The sequence below is a fragment of the Garra rufa genome, chromosome 22 (genome assembly GCF_049309525.1).
Source record: "Garra rufa chromosome 22, GarRuf1.0, whole genome shotgun sequence".
In the NCBI taxonomy this organism is placed as follows: domain Eukaryota; kingdom Metazoa; phylum Chordata; class Actinopteri; order Cypriniformes; family Cyprinidae; genus Garra; species Garra rufa.
This window is the reverse complement of record NC_133382.1, coordinates 5,152,511-5,174,445: the sequence shown is the minus strand read 5'-3', so window position 1 is coordinate 5,174,445 and position 21,935 is coordinate 5,152,511. Positions and strand designations below refer to the sequence as shown.

Genomic DNA, 21,935 nt, shown 5'->3' with positions numbered 1-21,935 from the left:
TTAAATTACTAAAATATTAACTTAAAACCTCATTGGGACTTATACTTAGGGGTTTAGGTGACAAAAAAGATTTAGATTGGCCTTTAAATAAGAAACATACTGTGACAACTAGCCCTGGTTATACACAAACAAAAAATATTTACAAAAACCAAGAGGCTATGTGTTCATTTTTTTGTAAGGATGTTCAGAAAACTTTTCATCATGCCAATTTATTAATGAAATTAGATTCTTTGATTGATTGCATCAACATGACATGAGCCAAATATCTACATCATGTTATTACTTGACTAAAACTGACTCTCATTAAGATGATCTGTCTCTCTGTCCATAAAAGCTGCCCATCTCATAATGCTCATCTTCTGATTAACAATCACCAACTAGCAGGTCAAAACTTCACCTGAACCGACCCGACAGAATAACCCAGTGCTCTTCGGCAGGCATGTCACATTTGTCCTCATCTCCACCTGTGTTGTAATTAATGGGCAGACGGAGCCATAAAGCATGCTTTGTGTGATACGCTGAATGCCCAAGCTGAAAGTGAAAACATGTCCACCCTCACCAACACACGGATCAACTTTCAACTTCATTATAGCAGACAAGCATGAGAGACAAAGAGCGACTGTGTTCTCTAAACAAGCTCGAGTCCGTGGAGAAACCGCCTACTGTCTTGTCCATCTCAAGTCTTTTAGCCTGCCTGAAGCTCGGGAAACAAAACAAAACTGAATTACCATTACTTTCATGTGCATGGGATTGTAAAGGCATTATCTCTGTGGCAAAAGATACATCTTCATTGTCCTTCTGATATTGTCTCTGAAATTGCCTTAAAGGAACAGTTCACTCAAAAATAAAGATGTACTGAAAATGTGCTCACTCTGAGAACATCCACGATGTATGTTAATCCATTTATGATTTGGAGAAATGTAGCATTCCATCACTTGCTCACCAATGGATCCTCTGCAGTGAATGGGTGCCGTCAGAATAAGAGTCCAAAAAGCTGATCAAAACATCACAATAATCCACAAGTAATCCACATCACTCCAGTTCATCAATTAATATCTTGTGAAGCGAAAAACTGTGTTTGTAAGAAACAAATCATTAAGATTTAGTCCATAATCCATAATAACGCTTCCTTTCACTGAAAAAGTCCATCTCCTGTTGTCTCTCACATTAAAATCCACCCGCATAATTTGTTTAGAGCTGTTTTAGATTGTTTTGGCTTGTAAACAGTGTTTGATCTGCTTATATTTCTCTCCTGATTCAGACCAAACCACTTTTTCACTGGAGAAAGCGTTATTATGGATTATGAATTTGTATTTTAGTTAAAAAAGTCTTAGTTAGGGATTTGTTTCTTACAAACATGCAGCTTTTGGCTGCTCAAGATGTTAACTCATGGACTGAAGTGGTGTGGATTACTTGTGGACTTTTGTGATGTTTTTATTAGATCTCTTTCTGACGGCACCCATTCACTGCATTGGTGAGCAAGTGACGTAATGCTACACTTCTCCCAAACTGATAAAGAAACAAACTCATTTACATTTTAGATGGCCACATCTTCATTTCTGGGTGAATTACTCCTTTAAACGCATTAATATCACGCATTTCTAAACACATTTAGACTTGGAGAGGGTGTCACATCTAATTGACATGAAGTGGGAGTGACAGAGGTTAAACTAACATTGCTTTTCAACAGCTTTTAAATGCCTCAGACATGATCTAACTCTCTCTTTCTTTTCAAATATACCATTCTGCTGTCAGTCTCTGAGTCCTGTGCAAAAAAAGCCAACAGAGCACAGGTTAAACAGACTCTGCTTAAAAAAGCAGTGTGAGGTTACAACCGGAGCCTTCCTTCCCTCTCTAGAGAGATCGTTATCAGCTCCTGAACTCCTCAGCTATGTTTTTGTCATCTCTGGCTCACAAATCAGAGTCTTGGACCCCCACGGCGCTGAAAGACAGGAATGCTGTGGCTCTCCCATGAGGCCTCACCTGGAGCTCCTTATTCTTCCTCTGCAGGCCTGCGTTCACAGCCTCTTCGGCCTCCAGCCGGCTGCTAGTGCTGCTTATCTCCACATCTTTCCTGACAGAAGACAGACGAGAGAGAGAGTGTGTGTGAGGACGGGAGTGAAAGGGCTGATTTAGCAGGCATGCTTTGTGTTGTTTGCTAGCCGTGTCCGATAAACGTCAGCCGTGTCTCAGATTATTAAACGTGCCAGTCAATCCCAGCACACCATTTGAAGATCTCACTGATTGACTCTGTGATTTGAAAGTTGTTGTTTTAACTAAAGAGCCTTTAAGGCAATTCAGTTCACACGAAGGCCATCTTAGTAACACCCTGCATAGATATTTTCTGTTTTTATTAGGCATGCAAGTACAGCTTCTATATGCCTGTTTCTATGGAGCTGGAATATGGTGATGGAAAAAATATGAGATGATTGGAAAAATTATATTTGGAATGCTTTTACGTTTACTTGCAAAACATTTATATTCTTATGAGAAACTTTGCCTTTGTTCGCAAAACTTCTGCATTCTTCTGAGAAATTTTGCTCTCACAAAACGTAATTGTTTTGTGTGTGAACGCAAAAGTTTTGTTTCTTAAAAGAATTCAAAATAATATTTGGCCATATCTTTACCATAGAAATGCTATAGCCACAGTAATTTAATGAATATGTGGACAACAAAACGTGTAAACTGGGTTCACAGTGAGGGTTTAAACTTTTTATTTTGAAATCGCGATTAACGCCGTGTCTACACCATACACTGTCAAAAATATGGACGTCACCCGTAGGATTATGAAGAGCGATTTTGAAGCCTATAGTGGGCGGGATTCGGCCGTCGCCATCTTGGAATCGCGTCACCACGTGTCACTCCCGGATAATCGAAAATGGGCAAAAAGGCGGGACGTGGGTGGAGCTGGTTGCTGAAACCATAGATATATATACGTATAATACCCCATTGGACCGCTCCAAGCACGTAGATGCATCCGCCATTTTAGAGCGGTCCACTTGACGTCATTCACCATACTGTAGGTTCGCAGACCAACGGCTGTTCAGGACTGTGGCATTTCGAATATTCAGTGATTACTATGGTCAATTACATAGATCTATGGGTGAATGACGTCAAGTGGACCGCAGCAAAATGGCGGACGGCTTACGTATAAAGGCATAGATATATATACAGTCGTGGCCAAAAGTTTTGAGAATGACACAAATATTAGTTTTCACAAAGTTTGCTGCTAAACTGCTTTTAGATCATTGTTTCAGTTCTTTCTGTGATGTACTGAAATATAATTACAAGCACTTCATACATTTCAAAGGCTTTTATCGACAATTACATGACATTTATGCAAAGAGTCAGTATTTGCAGTGTTGGCCCTTCTTTTTCAGGACCTCTGCAATTCGACTGGGCATGCTCTCAATCAACTTCTGGGCCAAATCCTGACTGATAGCAACCCATTCTTTCATAATCACTTCTTGGAGTTTGTCAGAATTAGTGGGTTTTTGTTTGTCCACCCGCCTCTTGAGGATTGACCACAAGCTCTCAATGGGATTCAGATCTGGGGAGTTTCCAGGCCATGGACCCAAAATTTCAACGTTTTGGTCCCCGAGCCACTTAGTTATCACTTTTGCCTTATGGCACGGTGCTCCATCGTGCTGGAAAATGCATTGTTCTTCACCAAACTGTTGTTGGATTGTTGGAAGAAGTTGCTGTTGGACGGTGTTTTGGTACCATTCTTTATTCATGGCTGTGTTTTTGGACAAAATTGTGAGTGAGCCCACTCCCTTGGATGAGAAGCAACCCCACACATGAATGGTCTCAGGATGCTTTACTGTTGGCATGACACAGGACTGATGGTAGCGCTCACCTTTTCTTCTCCGGACAAGCCTTTTTCCAGATGCCCCAAACAATCGTAAAGAGGCTTCATCGGAGAATATGACTTTGCCCCAGTCCTCAGCAGTCCATTCGCCATACTTTTTGCAGAAGATCAATCTGTCCCTGATGTTCTTTTTGGAGAGAAGTGGCTTCTTTGCTGCCCTTCTTGACACCAGGCCATCTTCCAAAAGTCTTGGCCTCACTGTGCGTTCAGATGCGCTCACACCTGCCTGCTGCCATTCCTGAGCAAGCTCTGCACTGGTGGCACTCCGATCCCGCAGCTGAATCCTCTTTAGGAGACGATCCTGACGCTTGCTGGACTTTCTTGGACGCCCTGAAGCTTTCTTAACAAGAATTGAAACTCTTTCCTTGAAGTTCTTGATGATCCTATAAATTGTTGATTTAGGTGCAATCTTAGTAGCCACAATATCCTTGCCTGTGAAGCCATTTTTATGCAACACAATGATGGCTGCATGCGTTTCTTTGCAGGTCACCATGGTTAACAATGGAAGAACAATGATTTCAAGCATCACCCTCTTTTTAACATGTCAAGTCTGCCATTCTAACCAAATCAGCCTGACATAATGATCTCCAGCCTTGTGCTCGTCAACATTCTCACCTGAGTTAACAAGACGATTACTGAAATGATCTCAGCAGGTCCTTTAATGACAGCAATGAAATGCAGTGGAAAGTTTTTTTGGGGGATTAAGTTCATTTTCATGGCAAAGAAGGACTATGCAATTCATCTGATCACTCTTCATAACATTCTGGAGTATATGCAAATTGCTATTATAAAAACTTAAGCAGCAACTTTTCCAATTTCCAATATTTATGTAATTCTCAAAACTTTTGGCCACGACTGTACGTAGATACCCCATTGGACCGCTCCAAGCACGTAGATGCATACGTCATTCACCGTAGGTTCGCAGAGCAACGGCTGTGCAGGACTGTAGCATTTCGAATATTCAGTGATTGCTATGGTCAGTTACATAGATCTATGGGTGAATGACATCAAGTGGAACGCAACAAAATGGCGAACGGCTTACGTATAAAGGCCCATAGAAACAGTCGCTAATGAGGCATCTACGTATATATATATCTATGGCTGAAACAACATCCGCCTAGCGCAACAGTGGTGACAGCAGCGGCAATCCCCCTGTCACTCAAGTGGCCACGCCCCTAATTATGCAGAACTTTAAGGCTTAATGGAACTTAAACAGATGGGTTATAAAAAAAAAAAATTCACCCCCTCACAGTTGACATGAAGGGCAAAACTAGCTATATAGACCAAAACCACTTTTTGTACCAGGCTGTAAACATACTTTTTTCTGCTGTAAAGTTGGGCATTTTAACATGGGGAGCCAATGGGATTGACTCTCTTCTGCAACCAGTCTCTAGCGGCCAGTCGATAAATTGCATTTTAAGTCACTTCCGTGTTGGTTTCAATAGAGAGAGCGGGAGGTTGCCGCTTGGGTCTACACTGGACACGAGCAGCACCATTTTCAATATCACATGAAATCAAAAAAACATATGATGCCTCTATCAGAAAACTGAAAGGCAGTGCTTCCATTCATACATAATGAGCTGTTGTGATTTTTTTCTCCTCCTCAAACTATCTCTACTCTACTTTTAACCCTTTCACCATTACTCATATATTAAAATAAGTAGGAATTTCCAGGGTTTTTTCTTCTTATGTGGGCCTCCATGAAACAGCTGGTTTTGCTTTCTCCAGAATATACGGCTTTCTGCATACTAACAAGCCTGAACAGCTCTAGGAGCCTGGAGGCCTTTAACTCATCAAAGCAGAGATAGCGGCGCTCCAAGCACATATCATGTTATAGACAAAAGCCGTCCAAACATCTGTTTTGCTGTGAGACCTTCTCTATTTTTAAAGCTTTGCTTAAGAGTCATCAACGGCTTTAGGAGATCATTTATTTTTATATTAGTTATTATAATATTAGGGTATAAGGGGGCTAAAGGCCCACCCTAAGAAAAAAAAAGTGCTTTTCACGTGTATGATTGCAGAAAAATATATACGTTTGTATTGAAAATTTATAGAGCAACAGATTTTGTGTGAAAATAAATCATACAAGTTTCTCATTTTGTTTAAAAATCATATACATGTATGAGGTGGTTAGGAGGCCTTTTACCCCCCACACAGTATTAATACAAATACTTCAGCTAAAATAATGGGTTTTTTTTAAATGATGAGTTAATACTTGTTCAAAACAATCACTTTAGCAAAGTTTGTATTATTTTCAGCTTATTTTGATAAATAAAACTATTTTTGTTCAATAAATATACTGTTATTAAAATGTTAAAATAAAACACATATCTTAAAATACAGAAACAAAATCATATTTAGATGTAAAGATTCTGAACGCATTAAAGGAGATCCCCTAGTAATTTAATTTAGATTTACAGTAATAACAACAAATTATATTTTATTATATGGTATGATTAACAATATGATGGGTTCATTCTAAACATGGTGATTATCTTTAAGACAGGACATAATATATGATATTTACTAAATCTGAATCTAACAATGCCATGTCAACAAATGGAAAAGTAAGCCTTCTATTATTTATCATGGTAATTATTGTGCCTTTTAGCCCCAACAGCAGGGCTGCTTTTTACCACAAATACCATACTTTTACAAATTCTTTTGTTATTTGTTCTTTTGTTTCTAGTTTATTAGTTTAATTCTAGACTAAACAAAGAAAAAAAGGGACATGTGAACAAATAAAACAACGATTTCTAAGTAACTTCTTAAGACACTGCAGGCAAAAACGCAGTTTTTTCATGCACCTGTCAAGTTTGAGATTTTGTGCTTTTTGGTTTTTCATAAAGTGTCTTTTCAGACTAGTGGAAAGAAGACATCCATAAAACACTGTTAAGTGTTTCTTTTATAGCACTTCATCTATTTGTGTCAATAGATTTAAATTACAAAGCATATTTTTTGAGTTTTTTTCTTTAACACTGAGCCATAAATCTCCACTTCAGTAGCACTTACCCACACCAACCCTTAAAGGATTTGTTCATATATATATATATATATATCTTGATTTTATACATTTTATTCCCCCAAAAAATGGTAAAAAAAAAAAAAAAATTGTTTTTTTTTTTTATTATGGCATGACGAAATAAGATCTCTTGACTCTAATATGTCAAAAAAATTAAACAAGAATTTTGAAACTGACTTCATCCAGTGTTTAGATTTTTGTGCTAGAAATGTATGCAAATTAGCGCATATTTCATCAAATAATGGATCATTTGCATATTTAACCTAACATTTTAGAAAACTTGTAATACAAAAAAAGTTTGCATTTATCAATGTAATCCATCAACTGGGTAAGTAAGGTGATAAGTATTAGTTATTTTTTACCCTATTCACCTGCAGTGTCTCGTCTTAATCATTTGCATTTGTGAACTAAACGTCTCCTCACCTCCTGATCATCTCCTCCAGACTGGCTCTCATCTTCCCCATCTCGTTCAGGTTGTCCATAGTGTTCCTACCGTCTCCCTCCAGCCTCCGCCTGCTCTTCTCCAAATCCGTCCTCTGTTTCTTCTCCTGCTCCAGCAGATACTCCAGCTAAGAGAACATCAAGCAGATTGAAGTGACTTCATGAACTATCGGTGGTCGTGCCACAGTGATCTGATGATCTACTCACATCCTCCGCCTGCAGCTTCAGCTTGGCTTTCTCTTTGGTCAGGAGGTTCACCTTCTCCTCCTCACACTGCAAGTCCTCGATGGCCTGCTGCAAAAATAAAACAGAGACGTGCGGGTCTGTCGAGCAGATGTGGCATAAATTTTCCAGCCAAGAACGGCTCGCATCTGACCGGGATGCTTTCGTTCGGCCGATCACAGAGGAAGCATGATGGCTTAATCAAATCAGACCCTGAAAGGCACATTCATTCTCGTCTAAAGTGAAGTCAACTAAAATGTAAAGCACACCACGCCATCGCACCAACACTACGCTCTTGGTTTTCTCCTTGAATGAAGAGCTCACATATCTGGCGATGGTTCCTCTGCTCTGATGAAGGTCGTAAATCATGAGCTGCTACTGTTGGACATCTGGCTTACGTTACTCCACACCGATCGTAGAGTTTTATGGAGCACAAAAGAGATGGTGAGAGGAAAATAAGACACTTCTTGACTTTCTAAGGTGAACCAAACTGTGATTTGGTGCTCTGCATCTATAAGACACATTACTTAGAAAGCAGTTATTTCCAAATTAGCTTAAATTGCTGTTCTCCAGGTCAAAAATACATTAATAATTCATCAATTTGAGGATATGCCTAGCAATTTCTGGAAAAGGGACAGACACAGTACTGGAACAACACTTTAAGTGGTAATTAAGATTTGAGAGCAGTTCACAGCTGTAATACATTATCAGGGTCAATGACAAATAAGAAAAAAATTTAATACACATTTGCCAAGTTGGAAAAAAAAATACTTTTTGCATTTATGTTTGTGTTTTATGTGTTTTAAGAAAAGTCTCAATTTAATGACTTTAAAAGTAATAGAATATTTTTTCTCACACCATGAATGTGACTATACACAATCATTACTTTCAAAACATTCAAAACACGGTTATTATTTTAAAAATAACATAAAATATTGATAAATATCATTGGGGTTTTAGGAGTTGCACCAAATGACAATTTACAAGTTGAACTAATCGGTGAACGGGTGAAATTATATGATATTTCTAGGATGTAATTTGCTGTTTTATAGATTTTTCCCTCAGGTTGGTCACATTTATAAAAATGCTTTAATGTTTTTTATTAAAATTATTTAACACAATTGTTTTGTATTAGCTTGATTTTTCTGTCCTTATGACCATAAAAATAATCCAAATTAACTTTAATTCATAAAAGTTGAAAACAATTGCATTAAATAAAATCATAATTGTGAGGAAAAAAAAGCCGCAATTACGGAAAATAGTCACAATTATGACAAAAAAAAGTCACAATTACAATAAATAAAAATGTAAATTGTGAGAAAAAAGGCACAATAAAGTGAAATAAAGTCAAAATTATGAGAAATACAGTTGCAATTATGAGAAATAGTAAAAATTACAAAAAATAAAGGTGTAATTGTGAGAACAAAGTTGCAATTACAAGAAATAGTTTCAATTACAAGAAACAACGCCTTAATATGAGGGGAAAAAAGTTGTTATTACAAGAAATAAAGGTGTATTGTGAGAAAAAGTTGCAATTAGGGAAAATAAAGTTAAAATTATGAGAAAAGCAGTTGCAATCATGAGAAATAGTCACAATTACAAAAATAACAATTTACAACTTGAACTAATCTTGCCTTGACATAAAAGGTAAAATTTTCTGATATTTCTAGGATGTAATTTGCTGTTGTATAGTTTGTTCCCTCTGGTTGGTCACATTTATAAAAATGCTTTACTGTTTTTTTATTAATATTATTTAACAGAAAAGTTTTTTTTATTTTATTTTTTTTATTCATTATGGCATTGTATTACCTTGATGTTTCTGTCCTTATGCCCACAAAAATATATGTATGAATTATGAAGTATGTATTTTTGAATTAATAATTCCAGACATTCAAAAAGCATCACAACACTGATGCATAAAGACAAATTGCTTACAACAAAATATTTAAGAACAGTTGTTCCTAATTATAGCACAAAACCATCTTTTCAACCAGGTTAAAACCACATGACTAATTCATACATTTTATTACATGCAAAAACCGTATCAATTACTAGAGAGTGCTGTATTAGAGTCATAAACAGTGTTTTGATTGGTAATTAAGATTTCTGAGAAGTTCACTGCTGCAACTCATTATAAACCATTTCGCAAAAATTTCTTTATTATTTAAGAAACAATCACATCAGTGACCTGAATGCTCTAAGTTACTTTCCAGATTAAGGTCGGAAACGGACTGTTGTGCCAGAGGGATGAACGCTAACCTGTTAACGACCTTCAACTTGTCTTCCAGATGGGTCTGTCCCATTTAAAGGAGCAGCCTGTGCTGATTGCATTAGTTACCTTGCCTCATGACTGACCTTTACACCGACTGGAAACCACTAGTCAAAACTGTCCAACATATGTCTAAGGCTAATGGTCTGAGTGATGGATTCTGGAACATGAACAAATGCATGCAGAGAATGTGATCCCATGGCATTTCAGCAGCACTCACCTGGCTCAACTCCACCAGGTGCTCCTTTTCTTTCTGCAGCTTCTGAACCAGCTCACTCTTCTGGGCGAGATCCTCAGAGAGCTTCCTCACCGCAGAGTCTGAGGACTAGACAGAGTTCAGGTGCATCTGAATTAGGAATATTTGTAAGATAAACACTTGCAATTATGAAAAATAGTTCCAATTACAGGCAAGTCTCAATTGCGAGAAACAAAGTTGCATGTACAAGAAAAAAAAAACACAATTAGGAGAAATAAAGTCACAATTAGGAGAAATAAAGTCACAATTAGGAGAAATAAAGTTGCAATTATGAGAAATAAAGTTGAAAATTACTTACAGTATGAAATACAGTCGCATTTATGAAAAAAGTCACAACTCAAGAAAAAGTTGCAATAACAAAACAAGTTGAAATCAAAAGGAATAGTCACAATTACAAAAAAAGCCGCAATTACAAGAAAGTCCAAATATGAGAAATACTGTCATAATTACGAGATAAAAATGCAATCATGACGAAGAGTCACAATTAAAAGAAATACAGTCATAATGACAACAAATTAAAACAGTCACAATTAGGAGAAATAAAGGTGTAACCGTGAGAAAAATGTTGCAATTGCATGAAATAAAATCATAATTGTGAAAAAAGTTGCAATTATGAAAAATAGTCAAAAGTAAGTAAAAAATTCAAATTATGAGAAACACAGTTGCAATTCTGAGAAATAGCCACAATTACAAAAATAAAGGTATAATTGTGAGAAAAACAGTGCAATTACAAGAAATAAAGTTGAATTGTGAGAAAAAGTTGTAACTGCATGAAATAAAATCATAATTGTGAGAAAAAAACATTGCAGTTATGAGAAATAAAGCCCTATATGAGAAAAGAGTCACAATTACAAGAAATGAAAACATAAATTGTAAGAAAAACGTCACAATTAGGGAAAATGAACGCAAAATTATGAGAAATACAGTTGCAATTATGAGAAATAGTCACAATTACAAAAATAACGGTGTAATTGTGAGAGCAAAGTTGAAATTACAAGAAATAAAGGCATAAATATAAGAAAAAAGTCGCAATTACAAGAAATAAAGGTATAATTGTAAGAAAGTTGCAACTGCATGAAATGAAATCATAATTGTAAGAAAAAAAGTTGCAGTTATGCGAAAGTCACAATTACAAGAAATAAAGCCCCAATATGAGAAAAAAGTTGCAAGTACAAGAAATAAAAACATACATTTTGAGAAAAAAAGTCACAAATAAGGGAAATAAAATCAAAATGATGAGAAATAAAGTTGCAATTATGAGAAACAGTCAATTACAAGAAATAAAGCCCCAAAATGAGGAAAAAATAGCAATTACAAAAATAAAAACATAACTGCAAGACAAAGTCACAATTAAGAGAAATAAAGTCACAGTTATGAACAAAAATATGAGAAATAGTCACAATTACAAGAAATAATTGTGTAATTGTGAGTAAAAAGTTACAATTAACAGAAATAAAATCGTAATTGTGAGGAAAAAAGTAGCAATTATGAGAAATAGTCACAATTACAAGAAATAAAGTGCCAATATGAAAAAAGTCATAATTAAGGGAAATAAAATCTTAATTGTGAGAAATAAAGTTGCAATTATGAGAAAGTCACATTTACAAGAAATAAAACCCCAATATGAGAAAAAAATCCAAAGTTACAAGAAATTAAAGCCGCACTATGAAAAAAACCCACAATTACAAGAAATAATAATAACATAATTGTGAGAAAAAAGGTCACAATTAATGAAAATAAAGTCACAATTATGATAAAGTTGCAATTACAGTAAAGAGTCAATTACAAGAAATAAAGCCCCAATTTAGGAAAAAGTCAAAATTACAAGAAATAAAGTTGTAAATTTAAGAAAAAGTAATAGTGAGAGAAAAAAAGTTGAAATTATGAGAAATAGTCACAATTACAAAACATAAAGCTGCAATATGAAAATAAAAAAACACTATTACAAGAAATAAAAACATAATTGTGAAGGAAAAAGTTGCAAATAATAATAAGTCACAATTACAAGAAATAAAGTTGCAATTACAGTAAATAGTTTATTACAAGAAATAAAGCCCCAATTTAAAGGAAACAGCAATTTAAAGAAATAAAAACATAATTGTGAGAAAAAAGTCGCTGTTAAAGGAAATAAAGTTGAAATTATGAGAAATAGTCACAATTACAAGAAATAAAGATGTAAATTTGAGGGGGGGGGGAAGACAAAATGAAGGGAAATAAAATCAACATTTGGAGGAAAAAATTTGCAATTATGAGAAATAGTCATAATTACAAGAAATAAAACCACAATATTAAGAAAAAGTCACAATTACTAGAAATAAAGCCCCAATATGAGGAAAAGGTCAAAATTACAACAAATAAAGGTGTAGTTGTGAGAAAAATGTTGTAGGCACAAAATTGCAATCAAAAGTTACAATAAAGTCCTGATATGAACAGTGAAGTTGCAATTATGAAATACACAATTTTGTTACAAAAAATAAAGAGCTCATACTGACTTTGCATGTGGCAGATGTGATTTGTTTCAACAGTGACATGAGGGACTAATGGAGCACACGTGTGTGTGTGTGTGTGTGTGTGTGTGTGTGTGTGTGTGTGTGTGTGTGTGTGTGTGTGTGTGTGTGTGTGGGTTTGGGCCTGTCGGAGCTTTGAGGAGCAGATGTAGACTAGAAGAGTAGAGAAGCTCCTCAAATACTTTTATCCTGATACCAGCTGTCATTGTTCCTCTGAACTCAAACAGACATAAACTAGAACTATGAGCAGACAAATAACCCCACACATCTGCACTTACTGTAAATTGGTAAGAGATGAGACAAAATTATAATTGGAATAATTACGGACTGCGTGCTGTAATTGAAAGGCAACACACCTAGCTCGAATTAGAAGTCAGCACAGCTTTATGTGGCACAGTTAAGATAACAATTACTGCTATCATGCCACAACACCTAAGGAACTGATTATATTTTAGAATATTTTTACGGTTTTGTTTTTAATTTTGAGATGAAAGCTGAATGTAATGCTCATAAGACTTGAGTTGAGGTCACACATGAAGTCACCCATAATTCTGCTATGGCAACAAATGGACTCCAAACCATTTCCATTTGAAGTGTACAAGAGCAAACAAGCTCTGCAGGTCTGGTCTTGTGTATTTTAACGTTAGCGGCAGATCTTACACATTTAGCATGGATAGTATGTCACCTGAATTCTTGGGATCCTGCCAGAACAACCCTTACCACATTTCATTGTCACGTCAAACTTCACAAGTATACTGTTGGATAAAGTGAAAGAAAAGTCGAAATTATGAGAAGTAAAGCTAAAGTTCCAATTACAAAAAATAAAGCACCAACATGAGAAATAAGTCGCCATAACGAGAAATATAGTTGCAATTACAAGAAATGCATTTGCAATTATGAGAAACAAAGTTGCATTTATGAGAACTAAAGTCACAATTATGAGAAATAAATTTGAAATGGCAAGAAATAATTGCAAGAAATTAGAAATTTTTGCAAATTCCATAAACAAAGTTGCAATTACAGGAAATAAATCACAATTACGAGACAATGTTGCAATCGTGAGATTAAAGTGACTAATATGAGAAATTAGTCTGCAATTACAAGAAATAAAATTGCAAATTTTGAGAAATAAGTTTGAAATTGCAAGAAATAGTTGCAAGAAATTTGAAATGTTTGCAATTCCCATAAACAAAGTTGCAATTACAGGAAATAAATCACAATTACGAGACAATGTTGCAATCATGAGATTAAAATAAAGTGACTAATATGAGAAATTAGTCTGCAATTACAAGAAATAAATTTGAAATTGCAAGAAATAGTCACAAGAAATTAGAAATATTAACAATTCCCATAAACAAAGTTGCAATTACAGGAAATAAATCACAATTACGAGACAATGTTGCAATCATGAGATTAAAATAAAGTGACTAATATGAGAAATTAGTCTGCAATTACAAGAAATAAATTTGAAATTGCAAGAAATAGTCACAAGAAAGAAATTAGAAATATTCACAATTCCCATAAACAAAGTTACAATTACAGGAAATAAATCACAATTATGAGACAATGTTTCAGTCGTGAGATTAAAATAAAGTGCAGAATAAAGAGAAATAAGTCTGCAATTACAAGAAATAAAACTGCAAATTTTAAGAAATAAATTTGAAATTGCAAGAAATAGTCGCAATAAATATTTGCAAATCCCATAAACAAAATTGCAATTACAGGACATAAATCACAATTACGAGACAATGTTGCAATCATGAGATTAAAATAAAGTGACTAATATGAGAAATTAGTCTGCAATTACAAGAAATAAAATTGCAATTATGAGAAATAAAATTTAAATGGCAAGAAATAGTCGCAAGAAATTAGAAATATTCGCAATTCACACGAACAAAGTTGAAATTACAGGAAATAAATCATGATTACTAGACAATGTTGCAATTGTGAGATTAAAATAAAGTGACTATTATGAGAAATTAGTCTGCAATTACAAGAAATAAAATTGCAATTATGAGAAATAAAATTGAAATTGCAAGGAATAAAGTTGCCATTATTATAAATATTCATAATTCCGATAAACAGAGTTACAATTAAAGGAAATAAATCACAATCAGAGACAATGTTGCAATTGTAAGAAATTGTTGCAATTACAAAAAAATAAAGTGCCAATGTGATAAATAAATTTGCTATTGCTGGAAATAAAGTTGCAATTTTAAAAAAGTACACTATAAAATAAAGATAAACAAACAATAGCATTGGATTTATAAAAACTAAAGTCACAATAACAGGAAATAAAGTTACAAGAACTAGAGATAAAAGTCGCAACTATGAGAAAGAAAATCACAATTATGAGAAATAAAGTCACAATTATTAGAAATAGTCGCAATTATTAAAAATAATAGTGCAAATACTAGAAATAAAGTCACAACTCAGATTTAAGTTGCGATTATAAAAAAAAGTTGCAAAATCATGACAAAAAATACAGTGCTAACATGAGAAATAAAGTAACAATTATGGAAAATAAAGTTGCAATTATGAAACACAAATTTGCAATTATAAGAAATAAAGTCACAAATACTACAAATAAAGTTGCAATTCTGATAAATAAGGTTGCAATAGTGAGAAATAAATTCACGATTATAAGACAAAGCTGCAATCATGAGAAATAGTTGCATTTACAAAAAAATAAAGTTCCAATATGAAAGAATACAAGAAATAAATTCACATTTACGGCATAAGTCACGATTATTAAAAAAATACAGAGAGAAATAGTCACAATATGAGAAATAAAGCTGCAATTATGAGAAACAAAGTTGTTAAATATAAAGTCTGTTTTTTTAACTGGGACACAAAACATAATTTGCAATTATGAGAAATAATGTAACTTCTTTACATTTTCCATAATTTTAGTTCCATGTACAAATGCATGCAGTATTTACAAGTGTCTTTTTATCTGAATTTTAAAGTAAAAATCTAGATTGGTCCCAACAAGAACTGTGTAGGACCTCTGCTTCAAATCATTTAGCATGAAATATCCCAATACACTTTCAAATGATATTCTCCAGACTACTAATGATGCATGACTTACAATGTGGAAAAACCTCATGAGAACAGATATGGCTGCACTCCCTCCACTGTAACGGGTCAAACGTGTGTCAGCCAGCGTATGAACCTCAGTCTTACCTGCTTGTCCTTCTCCACTGAAGTCAGCGTGTTCTCCAGCTCCTCCAAGTCTCGGCGCAGACCGCAGCACTCAGCCTCTAGCCGGTGACGCTGGGAGGCCAGCTGAGCGGCGGCGCCCTCCTCCTGCTCCAGACGCTCCTCCAATCCCACCACCTGCGCTTCCAGCTGCACGCAGCGCTGCTCGACCTGATGGAGGCTCTCCTGCTCCTGCTCCGGGGAGGATGAGACAGACAGAGGACAAGGATGAGTCTCCCGCTGCATGTCAGCCTCGGGGGATGAACTTCAGAGAGTGACGACAGGAAAAAGAGCAACAAAAGACACTCAAAGCAGCTGAGCTCTTCACAACTGTCCTGTGATCAGAAGCTTCAAAAATGTGAGAAGGACAAATGAAGCGGATCATTTAACAAACTAGTCCCGGCAGGACATAAAAAGCTCTGCTTTTACAACTTGTACTTTGATACATGCCATCAAGTTAAAAACACACAAATATGAGGGTCCTTGCAAAGTTGGCGGTGGATGTGTTTTGCCAACGAGCATATTTTTCCATAAATGTGCATGTTCTGCTTTGAATTCTGACAAGTGCCCCACTCATTCGTGTTTGACTTATTAGTAAAACATCTGGTTTTAACATTCGCTATCAGGTAAGACATTAATGGGAGTGTTACATCACCTTTAAATGTTACAAGGCCAACTGTATGTTTTTGTTTGACAGAGCAACACTGCCTCAACCAATGGTGTGAGTTTGGGGCAGGGCCATCTGTTTGACTCAAAAAGTGCCTCTGCTTGCTTGTAATTATGTGCAGTTACAAATAAAACAAAGATTATTAGAGTATGACTTACAAGAAAATACTATTTCAGTCTTTCTATTTCTAAACTCTTTGGGGAATGTAACAATTTTAGAATGAAAATGTTTCAAAGTAAATCCTAAACCATTTTTTTTCTCACTATATGGCCCTATATTTTCTAACAAAAACTACTTTAAAGACCTCAATATACAGTATTGTTATACAGTTTCAAAATGCCGGCAGCCAATAAATTGCATTTTATGTATCAAAAAGGACCACGGTCTCAGCTAAAAATCTTCTTTACTTTTCTGTTCAAGAAAAAAGTAAACTACAGTTCATCTTGGATTTTATGGGTGAACCATCTCTTTAACATTGTGAGTGTTTTGTGATGGGTAAGTGATACCTAAAGGTATTAAGGTATTAAATATCTTCATTATTCATCAATATGTTTATATATTTGAATGCTTTGTCATGTATAAAAATGTTACTTTTTATTTTTCATGCTATTTTGTTCCCTATATCTCTGGGACTGAATGATACAGAGCCGTGACAATGAAGATTCCAAAATAAACGTTTATTATGAATTAAATCTAAAACCAAAATTAGAAATCTTTAATACGTCTTAAATTACAGGCATGGTATGTTCAATTCAGGCATTCCTGTTTAAAAGAAAAGTAGTATCATCTTTATACAAAGTGACCCACATTTGGTTTTTGACCACTGAATATGTGTACAATTTACTCCTGGAGCCATATGTGACACTGGACCACAAAACCAGTCAGATTTATCCATCATTTGAAAGCTTTCCACTGATACTTACAAAATATTACTTCTTACCTATAAGGCCCTTAATGGTTTAGCTCCTGCATACCTAACTAGTCTCCTACCACGCTACAATCCCTCACGCTCCCTAAGGTCACAAAACTCTGGACTTTTAGTAGTTCCTAGGATAGCAAAGTCCACTAAAGGAGGGAGAGCCTTTTCACATTTGGCTCCCAAACTCTGGAATAGCCTCCCTGATAACGTTCGGGGTACAGACACACTCTCTATGTTTAAATCTAGATTAAAGACTCACCTCTTTAGCCAAGCATTCACATAATGTATCTCATAACTTTGTACTTCAGTTACATCTGATCAAATGCACATCAACATTCTTCAGCTTGGGCAAAACACATAATTTTTGCTTGGTTGGAACAGCAGCTATGCTAATTATTTCTCTATTTGTTTCTCTGTTTCTGCCACAGGATTTCCATCCCGTGGTAACTAGGAATTACACAAGATTCAGTTTGGATTCAGAATACCCAAGAAGAGATGATGCCAACCCCCCAGAGGACCGCCGATGATGCCAGCCTTGAAACAACATACAGCACTACACAATTTTTCTACAAGTTTTATTGCAACACATAATCATTACTATTAGTGTTCATCATCTGTTTTTGATTACACCATTACTGTTTTTAATATTTATACCATATGTACATCGACTTAACATACAGTAGTCACCACTAATAAGCTACTAAATATATTGTAGTAGGCCTACATTTTTTGTACAGCTGCTTTGCAACGATTTGTATTGTGAAAAGCGCTATACAAATAAACTTGAATTGAATTGAATTGAATTTATGGTGATAGGACAATATTTGGCCGAGATACAACTATTTGAAAGTCTGGAATCTGAGGTTGCAAAAAAATCTAAATATTGAGAAAATCACCTTTAAAGTTTGTCCAAATCAAGTTTTTAGCAATGCATATTACTAATCAAAAATTAAGTTTTTCTATATTTACGAAATGAAAATTTATAAAATATCTCAAAGGAACATGATCTTTTAGGCTACTTAATATCCTAATGAGTTTTGGCATAAAAGAAGAAGTGATCATTTTTGGCTATTGCCACCAACAATCCTCATGCAAATTATGATTGGTTTTGTTGTCCAGGGTCATATATTGAAAGTGCAATATTTCTGGTACTGAACCATTCAGGGGCTTAAAAATGTGAATGCCAAAAGGAAAGTTTGTTAAGACCCAATATCTAAAAGAGCATTATGATATATTTAATACTTCTTGAGTTACAGGCATGCAAACTTTTGGAGAAGAAACGAATGGTCATTGTTGGCACAAAATGCAAAAAAAGATTGCAAAAGATTGACCCTCTCTCTACAAAACAATGGATTGCTCAGTAAATATACATCAATGGCATTTAATATTTCGGATTTCATCACTATACATGTTAGTCTATAAATACTGACAAATTCAGAAATTTCAGAAATTTGGTTGATTTGACACGGAATGACCTACTAGGAACTTTTGCAAACAAGCATACATTTTATTCTGAACTTTTAAAAAATCTATTCTGAAATTATGCACTTACTTTTTAACAACAAAAATGATCTAGCTTATTTTATCATGATAATGCAATGAGGGACCCAACTACTGAATATCACACTTTTTAGCAATATTCTATCAACTGCATTGCAACCTATTAAAAAAAAAAAAAAACATGTCCTTAGAAGCATCCACAACATCCTAGCATTATGGCAGCAACTTTACGTTTTCACAAGAACATCAAAAATCAAGTTTTTTATCAATGCAACATATTCTTTAACAATATAAATGTTCTAGTTCATCAAATCAATGCAAGGATACCGATTACAACACTAAAATGTATCCATTTGGCAGATGCATTCGCCCAAAGCAACTCAAAGGTGAACTGAAAGCAACCATCCACAGGTCCTCTAGGTGTTTTCTAGGAATGAAAGCATCACTGGAATCATCATGTACATGCATATCAAAAAAACAGACTCACGCTGTACCTGATGGAGTGGGATGGACGTGGTAAAACTATCCCAGTCCAGGTCCTCGTGCTCAGCTTCTACCTGTCGCTCATCTGAGAACGAACTCCTGACTGACACGATCTGACAAACACCATCCATCTCTGAGCCGCAGAACACGAGTGCCTTGCCCTCCTCTAACAGCTGGACGCCTCCTGTGTTTCTACACAATCGAGGGAACAATTCATGCACCGCCGGCGTCTTTCAGAAGTCCTGCTGCGGTCGGACAGAAACAGGTGCACAGATGATTCCCTGATGTCGAGGTGTAGAGTAACAGACTGTGTGAGTGTCTTTGTGCCGTCCTTCTCTATCCGTCACAACAGCGCTCGTATTATTCAAAAGATTAAAGCTAAAATCTCTGTGCTGGACGAGACGCAAAGCAGCCGATGATTTGCGGTCCGCTTCGTGCATTTATTTAAAAAACCAATCCATGCCTACAGTCTGGAAAATGTCTGAGAGTGTCAGAAAGAACAAAGCTATTATTGTAATGTATGTAAGAATCTGTTTGCCATTCATTTTTACAGACAAAACACTCTGTGCTTAGACATCAAACATTTACATCTACAACAGGTGAACCGAGACCCATCACTGTTAGGTGCTGATTACATCTCAACAGGTGTGACTGAATCAACATATGCGATCGACATGCTGTATGTACGTTGTTTTTGGTGAATTGCATACTCAAACACATACCATAGTAGTGATTTATGGTCTTACACCCACTGGCTGAGATTCAACCGCTCAGAGTTGTAGACTAAATAATGCTGACCATTATGGTGGCCTCTTCATGAAACTGAATGGTAATCATCCCACACTGATGATGCACAGACACAGACAGTGACCCGACCTTTGTGTAACACACACTAACGCCTACACAATCTGCTTCAAATATGACCATAAATTATAACCAAACAATATAGCAACATTTCAAGCTTCCCACTTTCACATGAATGAATATGAATAGATTTTCTTACGCATGTTTATACCATGATAAAATCTGAGAAGCAGCTCCAGCGGGTGATAAAGCATCCAAATAAAATGTAAAAAATTATTTATTATTAGAAGCAGTAATTTTATTTATTATTAGAACATTCTAAATTATTAGAAAATGAAAACTTTTATTCAGCAAGGACGCATTAAATTTAAAAGTGACAATAAAGACATTAAAAAAGATTTATATTTCTACAAAATGTTGCTCTTTTAAACTTTCTATTCATTAAAGAATCCAGAAAAATAAAATGTATCAATGTTTCTATGCAAATATAAAGCAGCAAAACTGTTTTTCTTTAAATTCTGAGTTCTGCAGTTCTGTTTACATCTCACAATTATGTCTTTCTCACAATTCTAATTTTATATCACACAATTCAATTTTTATTTTGCAATTTTGAGTTTACGTCTTGCAATTTTTATTTTTTTACAGTTCTGAGTTTACATCTCACAATTCTGACCTGTTCTTTACATCTAGCAATTCTGACTTTTTCTTACAATACTGAGTTTACATCTCGCAATTATGATTTTTTTTATACATCTCGCTTGATTTCGCAGTTCTGTCTTTTTCTATATATCTCACAATTATGATTTTTTTCTTGCAATTCTGAGTTTGCTTCGAGCAATTCTGACTTTTTCTAAGTATCTCACAATTCTGACTTTTTTCTTGCAATTCTGAGTTTACCTCTCTCACAATTGACATTTTTCCTCTAAATTCTAAGTTTACATCTCACAATTCTGATTTTTTTCTTGCAATTCTGAGTTTACTTCCAGCAATTTTGACTTTTTTCTTGCAATTCTGAGTTTACATCTCAAGTTTTAAACTTTCTATTCATTAAAGAATCCTGGAAAATAAAATATATCAATGTTTCTATACAAATATGAAGCAGCACAACAGTTTTTTTTTGCAATTCTGATTTTCCATCTCGCAAACCTGAGTTTACATCTCACAATTCTGAGTTTATATAACGCAATTCTACATTTTTCTTGCAATTTTGAGTTTACATCTCACAATTCTGACTTTTTTTATACATCTCGCTTACATTTGGCAATTCTGTCTTTTTCTATATATCTCACAATTCAGTTTTTTTTTTTTTTCAATTCTGAGTTCTTCTAGCAATTCTGACTTCTTTCTGGCAATTATGGGTTGAGATCTCAAGTTTTACACTTTCTATACATTAAAGAATCCTAAAAAATTATATATATATATGAAGCAGTACACCTGTTTTTCTTGCAATTCTGCTTCTTGCATCTCGCAAGTCTGAGTTTACATCTCCAAATTCTCAAAAGTTTATATCACGCATCTCTACATTTTTCTTGCAATTTTGAGTTTACATCTCACAATTTTAGATTTTTTTACAGTTCTAATTTTACATCTCGCAATTCTGACCTGTTCTTTACATCTAGTAATTTAGATTTGTTTCTTGCAATTCTGAGTTTGTCTCAAAATTCTGTCTTTTTCTGTTTATCTCACAATTCTGACTTTTTTCTTGCAATTCTGAGTTTACATCTGACAATTATGTTTTTTCTTTAAATTCTAAGTTTACATCCCACAATTCTG

At 34.9% G+C, this 21,935-nt stretch overlaps 1 protein-coding gene across 1 annotated transcript in view; it reads right to left on the bottom strand.

The window, feature by feature from the left end:
- The window catches only part of LOC141298318 (uncharacterized), an 81,930-nt gene that overhangs the window by 37,531 nt on the left and 22,464 nt on the right, over nucleotides 1–21,935 (bottom strand). Inside the window, exons 4-8 of the mRNA XM_073828822.1 lie at nucleotides 15,775–15,981; nucleotides 10,046–10,150; nucleotides 7,542–7,628; nucleotides 7,317–7,462; nucleotides 1,984–2,074 (exon numbers count right to left, since the gene is read on the bottom strand). Coding sequence (XP_073684923.1) covers nucleotides 1,984–2,074; nucleotides 7,317–7,462; nucleotides 7,542–7,628; nucleotides 10,046–10,150; nucleotides 15,775–15,981 — 636 coding nt within the window. The remainder of the gene's footprint in view (nucleotides 1–1,983; nucleotides 2,075–7,316; nucleotides 7,463–7,541; nucleotides 7,629–10,045; nucleotides 10,151–15,774; nucleotides 15,982–21,935) is intronic.